The following is a 15528-nucleotide window of genomic DNA, read 5'->3' as shown; positions in this document are numbered from 1 at the left end:
AAGTTCACCTCAGGCTATTTAGCCCACAACCAAGTTGCTGACTACTGGCAACAATGGTTGGTTGGGAATTATTGCTCAATTTAGTTGTAATTACTTATTGTGCTGTGTCTTCTGTTCAGACTAGCTGAGGGTCTACAGCATGGTAGATTCCAGAATGAAATGCATTGCCAAGGTGCTGCTGGAGATTAACACTGACAGTGTTGAAAGGTTATTTGAGCAACATGTTTTAACTTCCTGGAGGGAAGAGAAACCTTTTCTTTCACTGGGAAAGGTTGGAAAGGAAGGAACTCTTAAAACAAGTCTGCCCAGACAAAGCTATTCTACTCTGCAGAAAAAAAAATCCAGATGTTAATAACTGAATTTTCAGTTTAAGTATGCCTCAATTCTGATACTAAATAAGGAAGCTAGAAACTTTACCCATGAAATATGGTATAGCTGCAATATAATAGTTGCAATGTAATAGTAGTAATTTGGAGAGCAGCAAATGTAGCATTCTGGCTGCTAATAGTATTTTAAAGGCAATTGTCAGTACGCTGTGATTACACCACATTTATAAATGAGTGGGCACACACACAATACATACCAGTTCAAGATAAGTGTACTTTTTTGCAGCCTAATTTAGTGGAACACTTAACTTGCCAAATGTAGGTCTAAATTTTCAGATAAGTTTAAGATTTTATTTGTAATCATTGCGGGAACTGTTAAGAAGGCCCAGGGAAGTAATACATAAACAATCACAATTTTTACAGATCTTGGGCAATTTCATTAGCTGAAAGATTCTAGTGGTATTTACTACCAATGAGAATGTTTATATATGCAATTCTCAAGTTGTATTCATTAGACATATTTTCGTGTAAGAAAGGCTAAGTAAAGTTCTTGAAGAATTCAGAGTTGGCAATTCAAGGTCATATGAATAAGGTGAGCTTTTTGCAATTATTCACTCCAGAGAAAATTGATCAAATGCGGGTCTGTTAAATTTAAAATATAGAGAAAAGAAGCTTTTGTCTCTAAACAAACGAAAACAATGGTTTCATTTCTTTTGCTAAGGCCAACAAAGGCCATGGGTAAAGATTCAGCAAAATTCAGAAGTATGTGACGTTTAAGTGCATCTCAAGATTATGCAGAGTATTGGTAGGGAACTTCCTTGTTTTACATAAACATTGATTTAATCACTAACAGATATTATTACAAGGCTTTCATTTTGCGGGAGGTGCTTGTGAAAAGGCTGCAGGCAGGACAGATTATTACATATGTCAGTCTGCTCTGGTAGTTCCTGTACTTTCTTTTGTCCCTGTCAGAGAGGAGAGACAGAACTGGAAATACCACAAGTGTAACAAGGCATTGGAAATCCTACAGTTCCTACACTCTGGTATTTCATCAGCATTCAGGATGAATCCACCTTAAATCTCCTTCCAGTCAGCCTAAAGATGAAGAGCATGTGGCCTGACTCCTTGTGAAATATTGCCCTTAATTTTCAGCTCTTTATATGAGTGGCCAGTTGTTTTTATAAAAGATTGCTAAGACTTATGAAGTAGTGTTGCTTTACACACTACCAGACTTTACATCTATAAACCCTTAGGCAATTAGAATGATGCTTTTACATACTGGAGGACTTTATTCAACTACTTTTTAAAGGTGATGCAGAAAGGAACATAATAGGAAAAGAGAAATATGAATAACTAGAATTTTTTTGCCTTTGAGATAATCCATTTTTTCACAGAAGTATAGAAGCTCTTTGCTCTGCCTTAAATTCTTTTACTAAGTTGTGTCTACAAGTATATGTTTTAACTCTGATTTCTAAAGGAATGAGAAATTATATGCAGCACCCTGAAAAAAGAAAAACCAAACACTTTTGTTACATAGAATCCACTTCTTTCTACTATTGGTAAGAGCAAAGCATATTAACTTAAGGTTACTTTAAAAAAAGACATCAGATGGATTCTTAAAAAAACATTTGGCATGCAATCAATGTGCAATTAACACATCTCCTCTATTTGGAGGTGTAGTAATCCCTGTCACCTCCTGCAAAAAGAAAATTATCCAATCTTTATTGTCATGTTTGGCTGGTACATCAAGTACCTCATTGATTATTGCATTGTTGGAAGAGACATATGTCTTGAACACCATACTCAGGATGTGCAGAACAAGACAGAACAAACTGAAGCCTATAAATATGGTTTCTACTCCAAAAACCTTTTAACTAAGCTGGCTTTTCAAAACTTGGTTGTCTGCAGCTTAAAAAAGTCAAAATGTTCATGTTCTAATTTCATGCCAGAAAAACGCTTATTATATTTTTAAAACACTATACACTCTAAAATGATTAAAATACTTAAATGTTAATCATATGCATTTAATAAGTAGAAAATTAACATGCCACTTACTGCAATTCTCATGACAAACACTTTAAGATCTTTACTTGCTGAATTTTGTCACAGGTAAGAATTTAGCCCTATTTATTTCAACTACTTGATTTGCATCTCTCTTCTTAAAACCTGTAAGGCTTTAATTTACCGTACAGATAGAAGTTGAATAGAATGACTCCAAATCTTTTTCATAGATAACGTTTTCTCCACAACATAAAAAAAAACCCCACCAAACTAAGGGCATATTCTGTCTGGGGTATATACACCCTGTTTGTTGCTACATATCTCAAATCCTCAAATGCAGGTGGTGTGAGCCCAGGCATGCTGGAAATGGAAACCCAACCTATGAATGATCACGTAATACTGGAGAAGTAATATGAGATGCATTACTGCATTAGTACAACTGACTAGAGTAGATTTTCCATCTGCTCACTGCGTGAACTTTTTTTCTGCCAGTTGTGCCCTATTTTTCTGCAGTTTTTCTTACACTGTTTTGGCACAGGGCTCCTTGCAGAAGATTTCCTATTGTCCTGTGTACTCATCACAGTGTCTTGCAAAGAAGCCATCTTGCCTGAGAGTACCCTCCTCCAGCAGAATCTTTCGCTATGGAGGATGGTGCCTGTGTAATATGGTATTTCCCTTTTCCAACAGTTAGTACTGGGCCATTGTAGGCAACCAGGCTGGCTTCAAGCTTTCCAATTTATTTATCAAAAGACCTGAGTTCATGTCACATTTCTTCTGAATATCATGTCCTTTTGTCCCTATTCTCTAACCACAACTCTCTTTTTTTTCCTCTATTTCTTTTAAGCTCCACTTTCAGCTGCTCTGTGATTTGATCTCTTTTTGTGTGGGGGGCTTGTAAGTCCCATTCTAGTTTACCATGTTGCAGCTTGTGTAACAGACTTAACATCATGGCATGCATCTAATCTCAGAAAAGGGAGTTGAGAGTAGGTAATTTATTAATTTATTTTCTTACATAAATATAAATACTTTCTCACGTGCATCATGAATTGCAGGCTGCAATCCTATGTGGAAATACATCTATATTACTGAATATATTATTAACTGAAAGTAACTATACTTTCCTCTTCTCCAGAAAGAGGAAAAAAAAAAAAACACAGTCTAGTACAGAATTCAGTGATTCAAGAGACATGAAGGTATAATGAAGATTTAGAGGGGTGAATTTTACTTGCATTTACCCACTTCTTTGTTAAATTTGACCACTTCCAAACACAGCAGTCTTTTAAGATTTTCAACAACAAATCCTCTCTCACTTCAGGGGAAGTGAAAAGCAGTGGTATTATTTTCAGCAGGGCTGCCTCTGTAAACTCACCAGTCCAACATCCAGGACTCTATATAGCAGAGACAGTCCTACCAGTGCTGTAGTAGTCCTAACCATGAAGCTCAAACTGAGATTTAAAATATCTCAAACTCAGGGATCACTTAGATCCAAGAATATGATTTATCATATTTTTAGGAAGTGAAATCTTGGAACTTTAATGAGCTTCAAATACAGGTCAGGACTATGAATCCAACCTCATCATAGATTTCAAGAAATGAAGTTCAGAAGCAGCTCTCCTGCTTGAGTTCATTGCTCTTCCTAACTGGATAATATGTTTCGTCTTTACAGCTCACCATTGATACTCTTACTTTTCTAAAATGGGAACAGAAAACTGATATCTTCTTCCGGACCTGACTCCTATGAATACGACTAGTGCTGCTTATAAGCAGCAGCTTCTAGAGGCTGTTTAGCCAGTCTTTAAGAAAGATGTCATATTTCTCTCTCAGCTTCCTCAACAGGCATATGTGGTGATCTACACACATGGAATAGGTCTGCATATGTACAGCAGATATGTCCGGGGTTACTCTTCCTCCTCTCTCTGCTTTCTGACTGGTTGAAATTAAAAAGTAGAATAACCAGCATCTAATGTCAAATTCCTGTTCCTGCTCTGATGGATCCACTACTGACTCTGTAGCCAACTTAGAAACTTTCAGGAGAGAATGAGCAGCTGCTTTGGGACTGGTTTGGAAATGGATAGGGACTGGAGAGACTCTTGGCCTCATCTCTCAGTACCAGCCCCGATATACAAGCAGGCGGAACAAACCCAAACCAGAAAGAGAAGTAAGCTGGGCCAGTAAAAGGACAGGAGCAGCTTATCCAGCCCTGGCAGGAATTCATAGCAGTGGTAGCAAAGTCTCAGTTTAATCCTAAAGATTAAATCCTGAAGCCATTCCTTACTTCTTGTTCATGGAAAACATTTGCTAACAGCAAAAATCCCCAAACAACTCTATTTTTCAGATGAGGAAAAATGAGTCCCTGCTGCATTTCTGTGCCACTTTACACATCCCGATCCAACTAAGTATTTTTTTAGATGCTGTGAGCAGTTTGGTAACAGCTTGTTTTTCATCTCATTGATGTGTACCTATGAACTTTTACTGGCACCAGAAATTAAATTGCTGCAGAAGATTTTCTCCTGGTATTTCCAGCTGCAGTAGTAGTGAAAAATCTCTTAGGCTGACTGTTGTAGCATGATTTTCAGCCAGTTCTGTGGGTTGCAGGGGTTAAGAGCATTCAGATAAGGCTGTGAACTTGTATACAGTTATCTGAATCTTGCTTGCAAAGTTTTCAAAGTTCATCCATGATCATAATGGATCCTGTGGGATGTTAGTGGACTCCGGGGAACATTAGCCATTTTCCCAATTTCATAACACTAGGACTGGTGAGGGTTGATAATAAGATTGTAAGGATTGTGAGGATTGTAAGACATCATTTCCCAGCCTGAAATGCGATGTTTATATAAATATGTCCGGAACATACAATACATCTGAGGGACTAAATCAAAAATTTTTCAAATTATAAAGTTTTCAAAGAGCACCTGAAATTCAGGGGTGAGGCAGGCAATGAATTTTGATGTGCTTGCTTAAATCTGTGTTTGTCTAAGTATACCTATGGTCATGAAGAAGAAGCTGGGAGATTTCTGTGAAAAGATGCCCATATCTTAACATTCGTCCTGGAAGAATAAATAGCAAATCTCTGTGTCTCCTGACAGGGAGCTGGTATAAGAGCATTCGTAAAATTGACTTTGAAATTCTGGGTGTTGTTTTTCTTTTACTATCTTTCAATAGTATGTGCTCCCACCTAGGAAGGTTAATACGGGCGTCTGTTTGCTCTTTTTAGATGTACTGATATATGAACACACTCTGTGTGGGAGATGGGCTTTTGTTTGTTTGTTTGTGTTTATTTCAGTGTGAGGGAGCTGAAGGCTATTTTTAAAATAGTGAGTTTTAAATGTGTTGTTCATTTATGAAACTGTTGCTGTGTTTCATCTTCTTTGAAGCTCTGGGGATTTTACTTACCCGATTCTTTGTAGGTTTTAATATTTGCTGCAAATGTCACTTTTATTAACAAAAAGAAAAAGACAGTACTAACAACTTTGTCTTACATAAGAGAAAAAGTCATAGGTGCTGAGAAAGGGAAACTGCATAAGAAAGAGAAAGAAAGGAAGAGGAAGGGAAATGGATAGCTCTCAGTGATTTTTCCAAAGTTGAACCACTGTGCTTTTATACCCATTTGGTCATAGATACTAAAAGTAGATACCATAGATACCAAAAGTAGATAAGGAAGTACAGACTACTTTTACCTATAAAATATGAGGCTATCCTTAAGCCCCTGTCGCAAACATTGAGTGTAGCAATACAAAATTGAATCTTTTTTTGTAGCACCTGAAGCAACCACTACTGAAGTGAGTGGGATCTGTACACTGACTTTAATTTGAGCTGGATCAGACCCATGAGCCACACCAATTATGTTCCTCCTGGCAGCTAAAGTGACATGCCCATCTGCATAAAGGACTCAAAATTGATGTCTTTTATATTTGAAAACAACCCAACAACTTTGTATGCTCATCCTAATTCTGATGATGTTCCTTCATGCAGTTTGTATATGGACCGAACATCACCCCTGATAATATATCTGTACATGTGAATATTATTTTTCATTAACAAAACATGTTAGCATAGAGATGTAAACTATTTGCACTTTACAAAAAACAATTTTACTCATAGGTGTTGTGGAGAGCTCAAATTTTGTGAAGTGACAGCTTTCCTTAATAAATATCTTAAGAATAGTGCATTTTTAAAAATAAGTTTGTTTTACAGAAATACAAATTATTGAATCAGTATGGCTGTTTGTTTTGTTTTCAACTGGGTCATTTCAAAGATCCTGTTTAGGGTGCAGCCATGTGACAACTAAATCAGTGTACTGGAGAGGGCTGCAATGTCTTACCAGTGGTAAAAGAGGCCTCCTCTATAACTGGGTCTGATGCTAACAGACAGTAACGTGGATGAGGCAGTAGCTTAAGCCATAAATACAAAGGTAATAGGTGTTACCTTGAGTTTTTCTTGGTGAATACCCTGGAATACAGTGTTGACCCATCCTTGCACATTAGCAATGTCCATTCTTCCTCAGTGTTTGGCTACTTGAAAATAATTTGATTTTGACATTTTTAACAATGTGTTTCTGAACATCTCTAGTGCCAAACATAAACAGAGGTACCAGAGGACAAGGACAGGGATACTATCAGAGAGTCTTTAACTAACTATATATTTTTTTTTTTTTTCAGAGGTGCGGAGAAATCTCATTTGATAGTCCCGACCAGAATGCCAAATATGTTCGCATGCTAGGTAAGGGTAAGAGTCTTTTCCCCTTTTGATACAAATATGTAGAAGTATGTTTAATTGTGGATTTATTCCACAAGAAAATGATATGGCTGTGGTGATTCACAATGGCATTTAGGTAGCTCATTCACGTGTAGTCCTCATTAATTTATTCTTTGTGGTGAATTTTCAATTGCTTAAAGAAAGTATATATATATTCCAGTAGTGCCCACTTACATGGATGAAAATATAGCTGTACCAACACAAAACTTGAAATCTCTGAGGTACTCCAAGTCCAGAACTCATATTCAAAAGCTGAAAATCTCTGTAATCAACACAGATTTTCAAAATCAGCCTGGGGAAAATGTGAACTTTTGTAGACTGCACACCTTTAATGTAAGGGAGCATTTATGTACTTTGAAAAAGAGTATGAATTTCACAAATATGTATCAAATGCCTCTAGGTCAGACCTTCAGCTGCATCAATCAGCAAAATTTCAATCACTCTGTTTTCACAGATTTGCGCCAGGGTAGCACTTTGCCCATCATTCGTAAAAATTAATATTAAACAGAAGTGTCTATTCTTCGGAAACAATACAGGAATATTTTGCTATGTTTCATTAATTTCTGTGACCAATTTTATTGTATTTGCTTGTTTCATCTTCAATGCTAGTACTGAAACATTAACAGCACGATTAGTATCACACTGAAAGACAGAGTAAACATCTAAAAACCTAAAAGATAATGTTTACTCAGAAAAAATAAAATCACAGCACACTTGCAGGATTATGCTTTAAATTCTGAAGACCTTTCACCTGACAGGGTTGAGATAAATGTATGCTGTAAATTAGAGCATTGCATCTAGTAACATGAACACTGAAATAGTCACAGTTTTAAAAACTGCAACTGGCAATGTCTAGGAACTTAATTCCCATCTGGGTGCATAGCTGTGTTCTGTAATAACAGATTATGTGGTTTGTTGTTTATACTCATTAAATCCTATTGTCACAATAGACTATAATTGCTACAGAGGAAATCTGTCATGCTTATAGTGCACAGATCCCGACAGATGAACTGACACAATGGGCCGTAATGATGTTACATCAATGATCCATGGTTAGAGGTCCTTAATGGAACAAGCTCACAGAAGAGATACACTTGTGATCCTTTATCATGCCAATTACAATCCACATCTTAAATACCATTGAGTTCATAATACTGTAATTCTAAGGAAGTTATATCCATGCAAATGTTATTATCTATTAGGAAAAAAAAAAAAAAAAAAGGGCAGGGGGGCAGTAGTTGAGAACAAAAGTGACCTGAAGATGAAAGTCTTCTGCACAGGCTGGTTCATCATTTGGTTTGGCGTTTTTATAACAAGTCAGTCCACAACTGGGAGTCTGGCATCATCCTTAGTGCAAATGATTCTTTAGGAATAGTGAGCAGAACAAGATCTTGTTTCCATTACATATATTCTTATCTCTCTCTTGTAGTATATGCATGCACAAGAATGAGAACATATGCTGTGCTCTGTAAGGGAACTACTAGGAATGTAAAAATGACTCCAAGGGGTCATGCCAAAGGTGTGACTGGCCCTCAGAGGTTACATCTCTTATATTTAAAAATATGTCCCCTGCTATTATTATTCATTGGTGCCTCTAGCAAACTAAGGACTGTAGTGTCATATATAATATAGGATATTACATTTCACCCCAAGGTATCCCAATTCATGTTCAGAGCTGAGGTTATTCTAAGTGCAAGTGGATATCCCACAACTGGCTCTGTAAGAGGTATGGGAAGTAGAAACTAGCATTATATGGTTGCTCTGAGGGCAGCTACTGGAGACAAACTCCACTGTCTTGATTTATCACAGAAATGCATGTGGCTCTGGTAGTGTTATAAAGCCAGAGGATGTCTATTCTGGTACCCCTCCTTTCATACTGAACCCTGCATGGAAGAGCAGGAGCCAGAAATTGTGCAACCTAAAAGGTCTAAGACTTTGTGCTGAATGCGTCATGTAGCATCCAATTTCAGATTTTACAAGGGAATTGAATTTTCAAGAGAACAAAAGACAAAGTTTGTCAATGATCAATGCAGAGCTGACAGTATAACATCTGTGGGTGTAACTAGTGAACAAAGCACAATGTGCCTTCAGAGAGGGACGTCTTTCTTAACTGCACAGTCTTTGAAATGTGCTGAGACTGTCGTGCTGTCATTTACTGTAACAGATGACACAGTGCTGACAGAAATCCAGAAGGCATGTCCCAGTAACTGCAAGAGGATAATTATTTAGTAAGAAAAGAAACACAGGAGCTTGGAGTACTGACTATTTCTTCAGAGGCCTTTGATGCAAGACCAGTCTGTACTTAGAACTGTACATTAGCAAGCAGTACTCTAAAATGTTAACAGCTGGTTTTGTCAGTAAAGGTCTGTACCTGCGTTGTACTACTGGTTCTGTGTTTGCTTCAAATTTAAAGATTTTTGGAATAATACTAGGCTTGCTACTGTGAGTCCACATTCCTTGAGGTAACATGGATTATGTGGATGAGGATCTTTTTCTATAAAGGCTGAGGAAGAGATGTTTGCAGTGAAATTCTTGTTCTATTCCTACTGGAAAACAGGAAATAATAGATAAATAAATGCTTAAATACTTTCAGTGGCTACCGTGAAAGTAGGTAACTTTTCAATGGACTGACTAGATACTGCTCAACCTGAGGTTAAGAGCAAAAGAATCAGTTTAATGCCTCATCTTTTAGCATCGGAGTGATGGATATTTATAAACCAAGTATGAAAAATAACTTGAAGAAGTAAATTAAATGGTGGTCACTTAGCAGTGCTTCTTGAAGATATAACAGATAATAACTATGTGCTCTGCCCAGGATATGCTTAGTATCAGTATAATTATGCATACTAAAGTTCTTACAGAAAATTTTGGTCTCCCTCTTATGCTTTATATTGTGCTTGTTTCTTTACACTTCTGTATGTTATACGAGCATAGGCAATACAACTTTTGTAACTGTCACAGAAGAAAGCTGGTCAGTAGCCCACCTTAGCCTTTTCAAGACCAGTGTTGAGATCCTAAATCTATCACAGATTTCTTGAGCCTGGCATTGGCTAAGGCTCTAAACGTCCCTGTGCATCCATTGTCCTTTGGAAAATGGGAAGAGAAGTGCTTCCTCACTTCTTAGGAACAACAAGAATACCTTTATAAGTACAATGAGAAGCTGAAGTACTATAGTAATGCAGGTCATAAAAATACCACACTGTCAATGAAAGCATGTTGTCAGAGGTTTCCCTTGAATCTCCGAGTCTCTCCAGAGCCACTGGTAGCTCATCAGCACTTCAAGTGCAAGGTAGAAATTCTGTACCATTCTGCTTAAACTGCAGCTGTTATCATGTTAGTGAGGGCACTCAACCGTTACAAAATTGCTAGATAACACTGAACTGGATGTCAAAAAGCTTTTGCTTTATGCTACATTCTGGAAGTTAGAACCCTGGGCTTCTCATGCCCTTTACTTTTAATGATTTTGACTTAAAAAAACGATAGTTGGCGCAAAAATTGAGCACATAGCAAGGTACTCACTATGTGGTTATTAGTCCAGATATTCATATTATGAAGGGCAGAAGGGAACTATCCCTGTCCTTAGAGAGACCACTGCTATTTTCAATGGCACAACCTGTGGTTAATTTTTCCCATATGTAGACAGACATATTCTGGGCTCAGACATGACACTATGTTGTATCACGCAGAGATAATTGGTTTAGTTTGCTGTGAAAATTGCTGGTTGGATGCCTAAGTTAATTAACTCTGCTGGGAAGAATTGCACACTATCTTGGCAGGCAACTTAACCAGTTCTCACATCTTAACTAGCTCATCCAAAACTAACTCAGTAACCTCTACATGGCAGAGCACCTAGTTCTGTGAATTTATACTGGAAAGAATAACATTCCCATATCAGGCTCTAGGATTTGTACAGAAGGAAAAACGTCCACCAACTAGAAGAGAAACTTCAGTTTATAAATAAATACCAGTTTATACAGAATAGATATTGTTATCTTTATATTTGCTGTATAGAAAGTGGGCAGCTGCACTCATCATAACACATACAAAATTAAATGATCCCATCAGTTTTAATCTCTTCAACCTTACTGATGACAGTGGAGTAAGGAAGATGGATGATAAAAGCAAATTATCTAGTTTGTTACTCTAGTAACCAGTCTCCCACCACCAGATTTGGTCTTTACTCCTTAGTGAAATGCTGGGTAGATTTTGAAGAGGTCACGTCTCTTGCTGGCCTACTCTGCTGTCTGCAGAAATTCTTCCAAGGGAAATGTGAATTGCCCTCCTTAAGGAGCTAGTTAGCAAGATGAAAACACAAGCTTTCCAGATGCCCCATGGCAAATGGCTGAGGTGCTTTCTTTTCATTATTGTAAATTCCACACAGAGGGGAATAATGTGCGTGAGTTTTGTTTCCCTTTTGGTGTAGACTTAATCCTTGCAAAAGCAGACAGATGAATCTTTGTTTGCAATAAAAGTAGTTTCCTCACAAATAGCCATTTAAAATTCATCCAAGAAAAAAGCAATCCAAAAAAAATAAAAGGTGGCGGGTGGCTACTAGAACATAACTTTGTTGCTTTGGGGCAACAAACTTTTTCATATTTCAGCACACAGAGCTGCTTCCTTCCCCCCACCCAAAAAAAAAAAAAAGCTGTTTTGTGTCATACTTCCACCATTTATTACCTATGGAGAGTTATGGTTAAAGGAATCGGCATTTAGCCATGAAATGAGTTTCATGGATCCAGCTTCAGCCTTGGTGGCTCTTTGCCCACAGCAGAAAACCACCACACATTTGAACAGAGTTGGCAGCTGTAGCTTACGAGAGAGAGACATTGCTGAAATAACAACTGTTTTGAAAGCCAGGACTGAGGGGTACTGGCAAGGATCTGGCTGGCCGGCCTCTGCCTTACGTAACTGTTGAACTCACCTTCACTGGGGGAAGAGAAAAGAAATCTATTAAAATTTACTTAGAGAAACCTAATCAGGTAAATAACCATACAACTTAGTGGGAAAAATAAATATTGAAGAACAGTTAAATGTGTCATTTTGCCCAGAAGTAGAGGGAGAAAAAGAAATGAGGCAGCTAGTCAAATGGTTCTGTACCGGTCCAGCTCTGCGGCTTTGTAAAGCTTCCTGGAGCCCTCCCTGACATCAGCTGAAATGTGACCCTGTATCTCTTGCACACGCAAAACTTCTACTGAAACTGATAGGCGTGCATGAGCAATGGTGTTCTAAATAGCCAAGTATACAGGATATATTTATATCCCAGTCATTCGGAGACATACACGTGCACTTGACCTTATGCAGACTAAGTATTCTATCTATGCAAATGACATGAAAATAAGCACGTGAATTAATCTTTGTAAAATTAAGCAATATGTTTACAAGAAAAAGGCCTGAAATCTTCATTGACTAGCAAGAAATCTATACTCATTGCCGTGTTGCCCACCAGGATAATGGTGGGAGGGGAAGGCTTAGGATGTCTGCTACAAAAAGACAGGCTTCTATTCCATGAGCAGCTTGCAAGACAGGATGAAGGAAAGCAGGTTTTTTTCCACTATAAAGCAATGGTGTGAATGCATACAGAAAGATAAACACTATGTCTCTTTTTGATATCTTGTTAATGTAGATAAATTCAAATCTAAACATGTAAGCCCACACTAAGAGCTTTTAATTTATATTTTATGCTGTAACAGCCAATGAAAGTCTCTACCCACAATTTATGATGATGAGAACAGTGTGATGTAGGTAAGATTTCTGGAACTGTAATTCTTCCCCAATTGAGTAGACAAAAACTAGAGATTTTCAAATAACTTCTAATACTTTTTCTTTTTTATTTTTTTTCTAAAATATCAGTCTAGTATATTAACACACTTTAAAAATAACACTTAAATCCTGGTCTTGCAACTATGCTTGTAAACACATTAAAAAAGTGATATCTCTGTGACCTTGCCACCATCAAAATAGAGGCTTACTACACCTTCATGTCACTTAAGGCCTCCTTCCCCAGTTGACTGTCTTGTCCTGAAATGCAATACTTTCTAAATCTCACCTGTCTTCTCCAAGAATGCTCATGATTTGTTTGCCATAGTGGTACAGAAGAGGCTAAAGACTTGGTGCATCGCCCCATGCTTTATCTGGAAGGCCCCAGTTGAAATGCCAGGCTGCCTACACTTGCATGTAGCTTGGAGACAGAAAGTGGTAAACTGGTGGGCATGAGGCCACAACAGAGTCCTTTGTCAAGGAGTTTACAGTGTACACATGCCTCATTGTGCCACTTCATCACTGTGTTATGGTTTCATGCTAAACAAGTAGGAACGCTTTTTCTTTACTATCATGAGATTTGTGACCCAAACCACAAAGAATGTAAATATCAAATCAATCTTCTAGTTTCATGACTATGTGACTAATTTGGTGAAGAAACTATATAAAAGATAAAATAAATTGAAAATTCTGATATCCTGAGTATATTTTAAAGAGCAGTTCTCTAATACTATCTTATTATTGCAGTAATTTTGATTTAATTACTATTTTAGGTAATTATATAGCCTGGTAGCTGAGTGACAGTGACCACCTGTTTTATCGTGTTCTGTCCTGTAGATCAGGTCAGACTGAAAACACTTGTCTTGCAGTATTCTACCTTTCACAAGGGTGCTGAAGGAGACAAAAACTGGCCTTGGCATTTTGTGTAAGCATATAAAACACTTTTCTAAATGTAATTTCTGGTTGTTTTTTATTCTATCACTTAAACGTTAACTTGAACCATATATATGATGATGTCTGAGCTTGGTGCAGGAAAGAAATGGGGGTGTCAGGGGACTTGGGAGGAATGCAGTAATGAGGATTTGACACTGTATATATGATGTAAACACACCATGATGACTTTCTCTAGAAGGGAGAGTTACTGTGTTGCCCACATCTACAAAAGCCATTCATTGGGACCACAGGATCCAGTTGAGATACCAAAGCTCAAGAGATTATTAAAAATCCCCCCCTTCCCCAACTAAAAATACCCCAAACTCCTGACTCTTCACCTTCCCTTTCTATCAAAAAGGCTTTTTGACTTGACTGGGAATCTCACCACGTATCACATTTAGAAAAAAACACAGGTTTGTGCGTCCTATCCAGCAGTTGCACTCAAAGCACAGCTACCAATAGTAGCAAATTTAGTGTAGTGTGAAGCCAAGAAGTACCCCCCTTTTTGTCCAAAGCATGCTGCAGACAGGAGGATTGCATTCTGCTGCCCGTTTTTGTAATAATCTAGTGAAAGCTTAAACTGTGAATTCTGGGCTTTCATCGCCCTTAAGTAGTTAAAACCCACAGCACCCACTTTTTTCTTACCCACCAAACTAAAGGCAACACAGGTTAGGGTTAGGTGGTCTCTGTTCTATCTACTGACCCTGTACAAGGAAAAATGCTGGGTATGGCTCCAGGAAGATAACAAATAGGCCTATGACTTGCACCCCGTCTGGGGGAGCACACACATGTAAGACAAGGATAGTCCTGAATTTTGTTTCCCAGACCTTTCCTTTTGTTTTTTTTTTATTTTTTTTAACTAGGCGCTTCTTAGATAAAGCAGAGAAACAGTTGCCTGATTGATTTACTGAAGATGATCTCATATCTTATTTCATGGTATTTGTCACATGAATTATTGCTGATCCCCTGTTGGAAAAAAGATTTCAAGTGCCTATTCAGTCTGCTGCCTCACAGTTTGATTTTTCCTCGTGCCTAACCTCGTGCCTAAACATGGACTGCATTCATGTAATTTCCCATCTTCTTTGTCCAAACTGTTATGAGTGGGATGTGTTCACCCAAAGTACTTGCTGTACAGAAAATTGCTGTGACTAACCATACTGCTGTAATAACGCTCTCTCAAAAAAATGGGAAGAGGGGGGAAAGGAGCAATTATTAGATCTATTAATGGGACCAAATTGGAGAAGAAAACACTTACCCACAGTTTTACAGCCAGCCATCCCTTCATGATAGCATGATAAAATCTCCAGGTGTAAAAATTCCAAACCCAGATTTAAATGGTTCAAATTTATATTTTGTGGTTTTAGCTCATCTCTAGCAATTAAACTTTGTTTCTGTAGTTATTCCTTGGTGATACCTTGCAACTTCACAGTCTCTGCAATTTCCTATAGATTACTGTGTAGCTACCCTTAGTAGGAGTGATTAATGTCTGAGAAAGCCATGGAATTCCTGTGCTTTCAAGCACTCAGTTCCTGGCTGTAAATGTTCATAAACTTCTCAGCTTAAGAATGCATTTTCCTGTATTCTTCTCTGCTCTGTATTGTAAAGGATGTCTCATTGTATTCTGGAGCTAAAATTTTTTGCTGTTCTGAAATGTTGTTAATAATTTTACCATTCTTACTGAGAACTGGGATTATATTATTTGTAGGATTTTTTTTCACCTTTAGTATAAAAAAGAAAAAACCACAAAATCAAACAC

General features: G+C 37.6%; 1 protein-coding gene across 1 annotated transcript in view; it reads left to right on the top strand.

Annotated features, from left to right (window-relative positions):
• Positions 1-15528, top strand: part of PDE7B (phosphodiesterase 7B) — a 191233-nt gene that overhangs the window by 59781 nt on the left and 115924 nt on the right. The window contains exon 3 of the mRNA XM_068398103.1: positions 6986-7046. Coding sequence (XP_068254204.1) covers positions 6986-7046 — 61 coding nt within the window. The remainder of the gene's footprint in view (positions 1-6985; positions 7047-15528) is intronic.

The sequence above is a fragment of the Nyctibius grandis genome, chromosome 1, assembly GCF_013368605.1.
Source record: "Nyctibius grandis isolate bNycGra1 chromosome 1, bNycGra1.pri, whole genome shotgun sequence".
Lineage (NCBI taxonomy): Eukaryota > Metazoa > Chordata > Aves > Nyctibiiformes > Nyctibiidae > Nyctibius > Nyctibius grandis.
The sequence above is the reverse complement of the archived record's forward strand: the minus strand, read 5'-3'. Positions and strand labels throughout refer to the sequence as shown.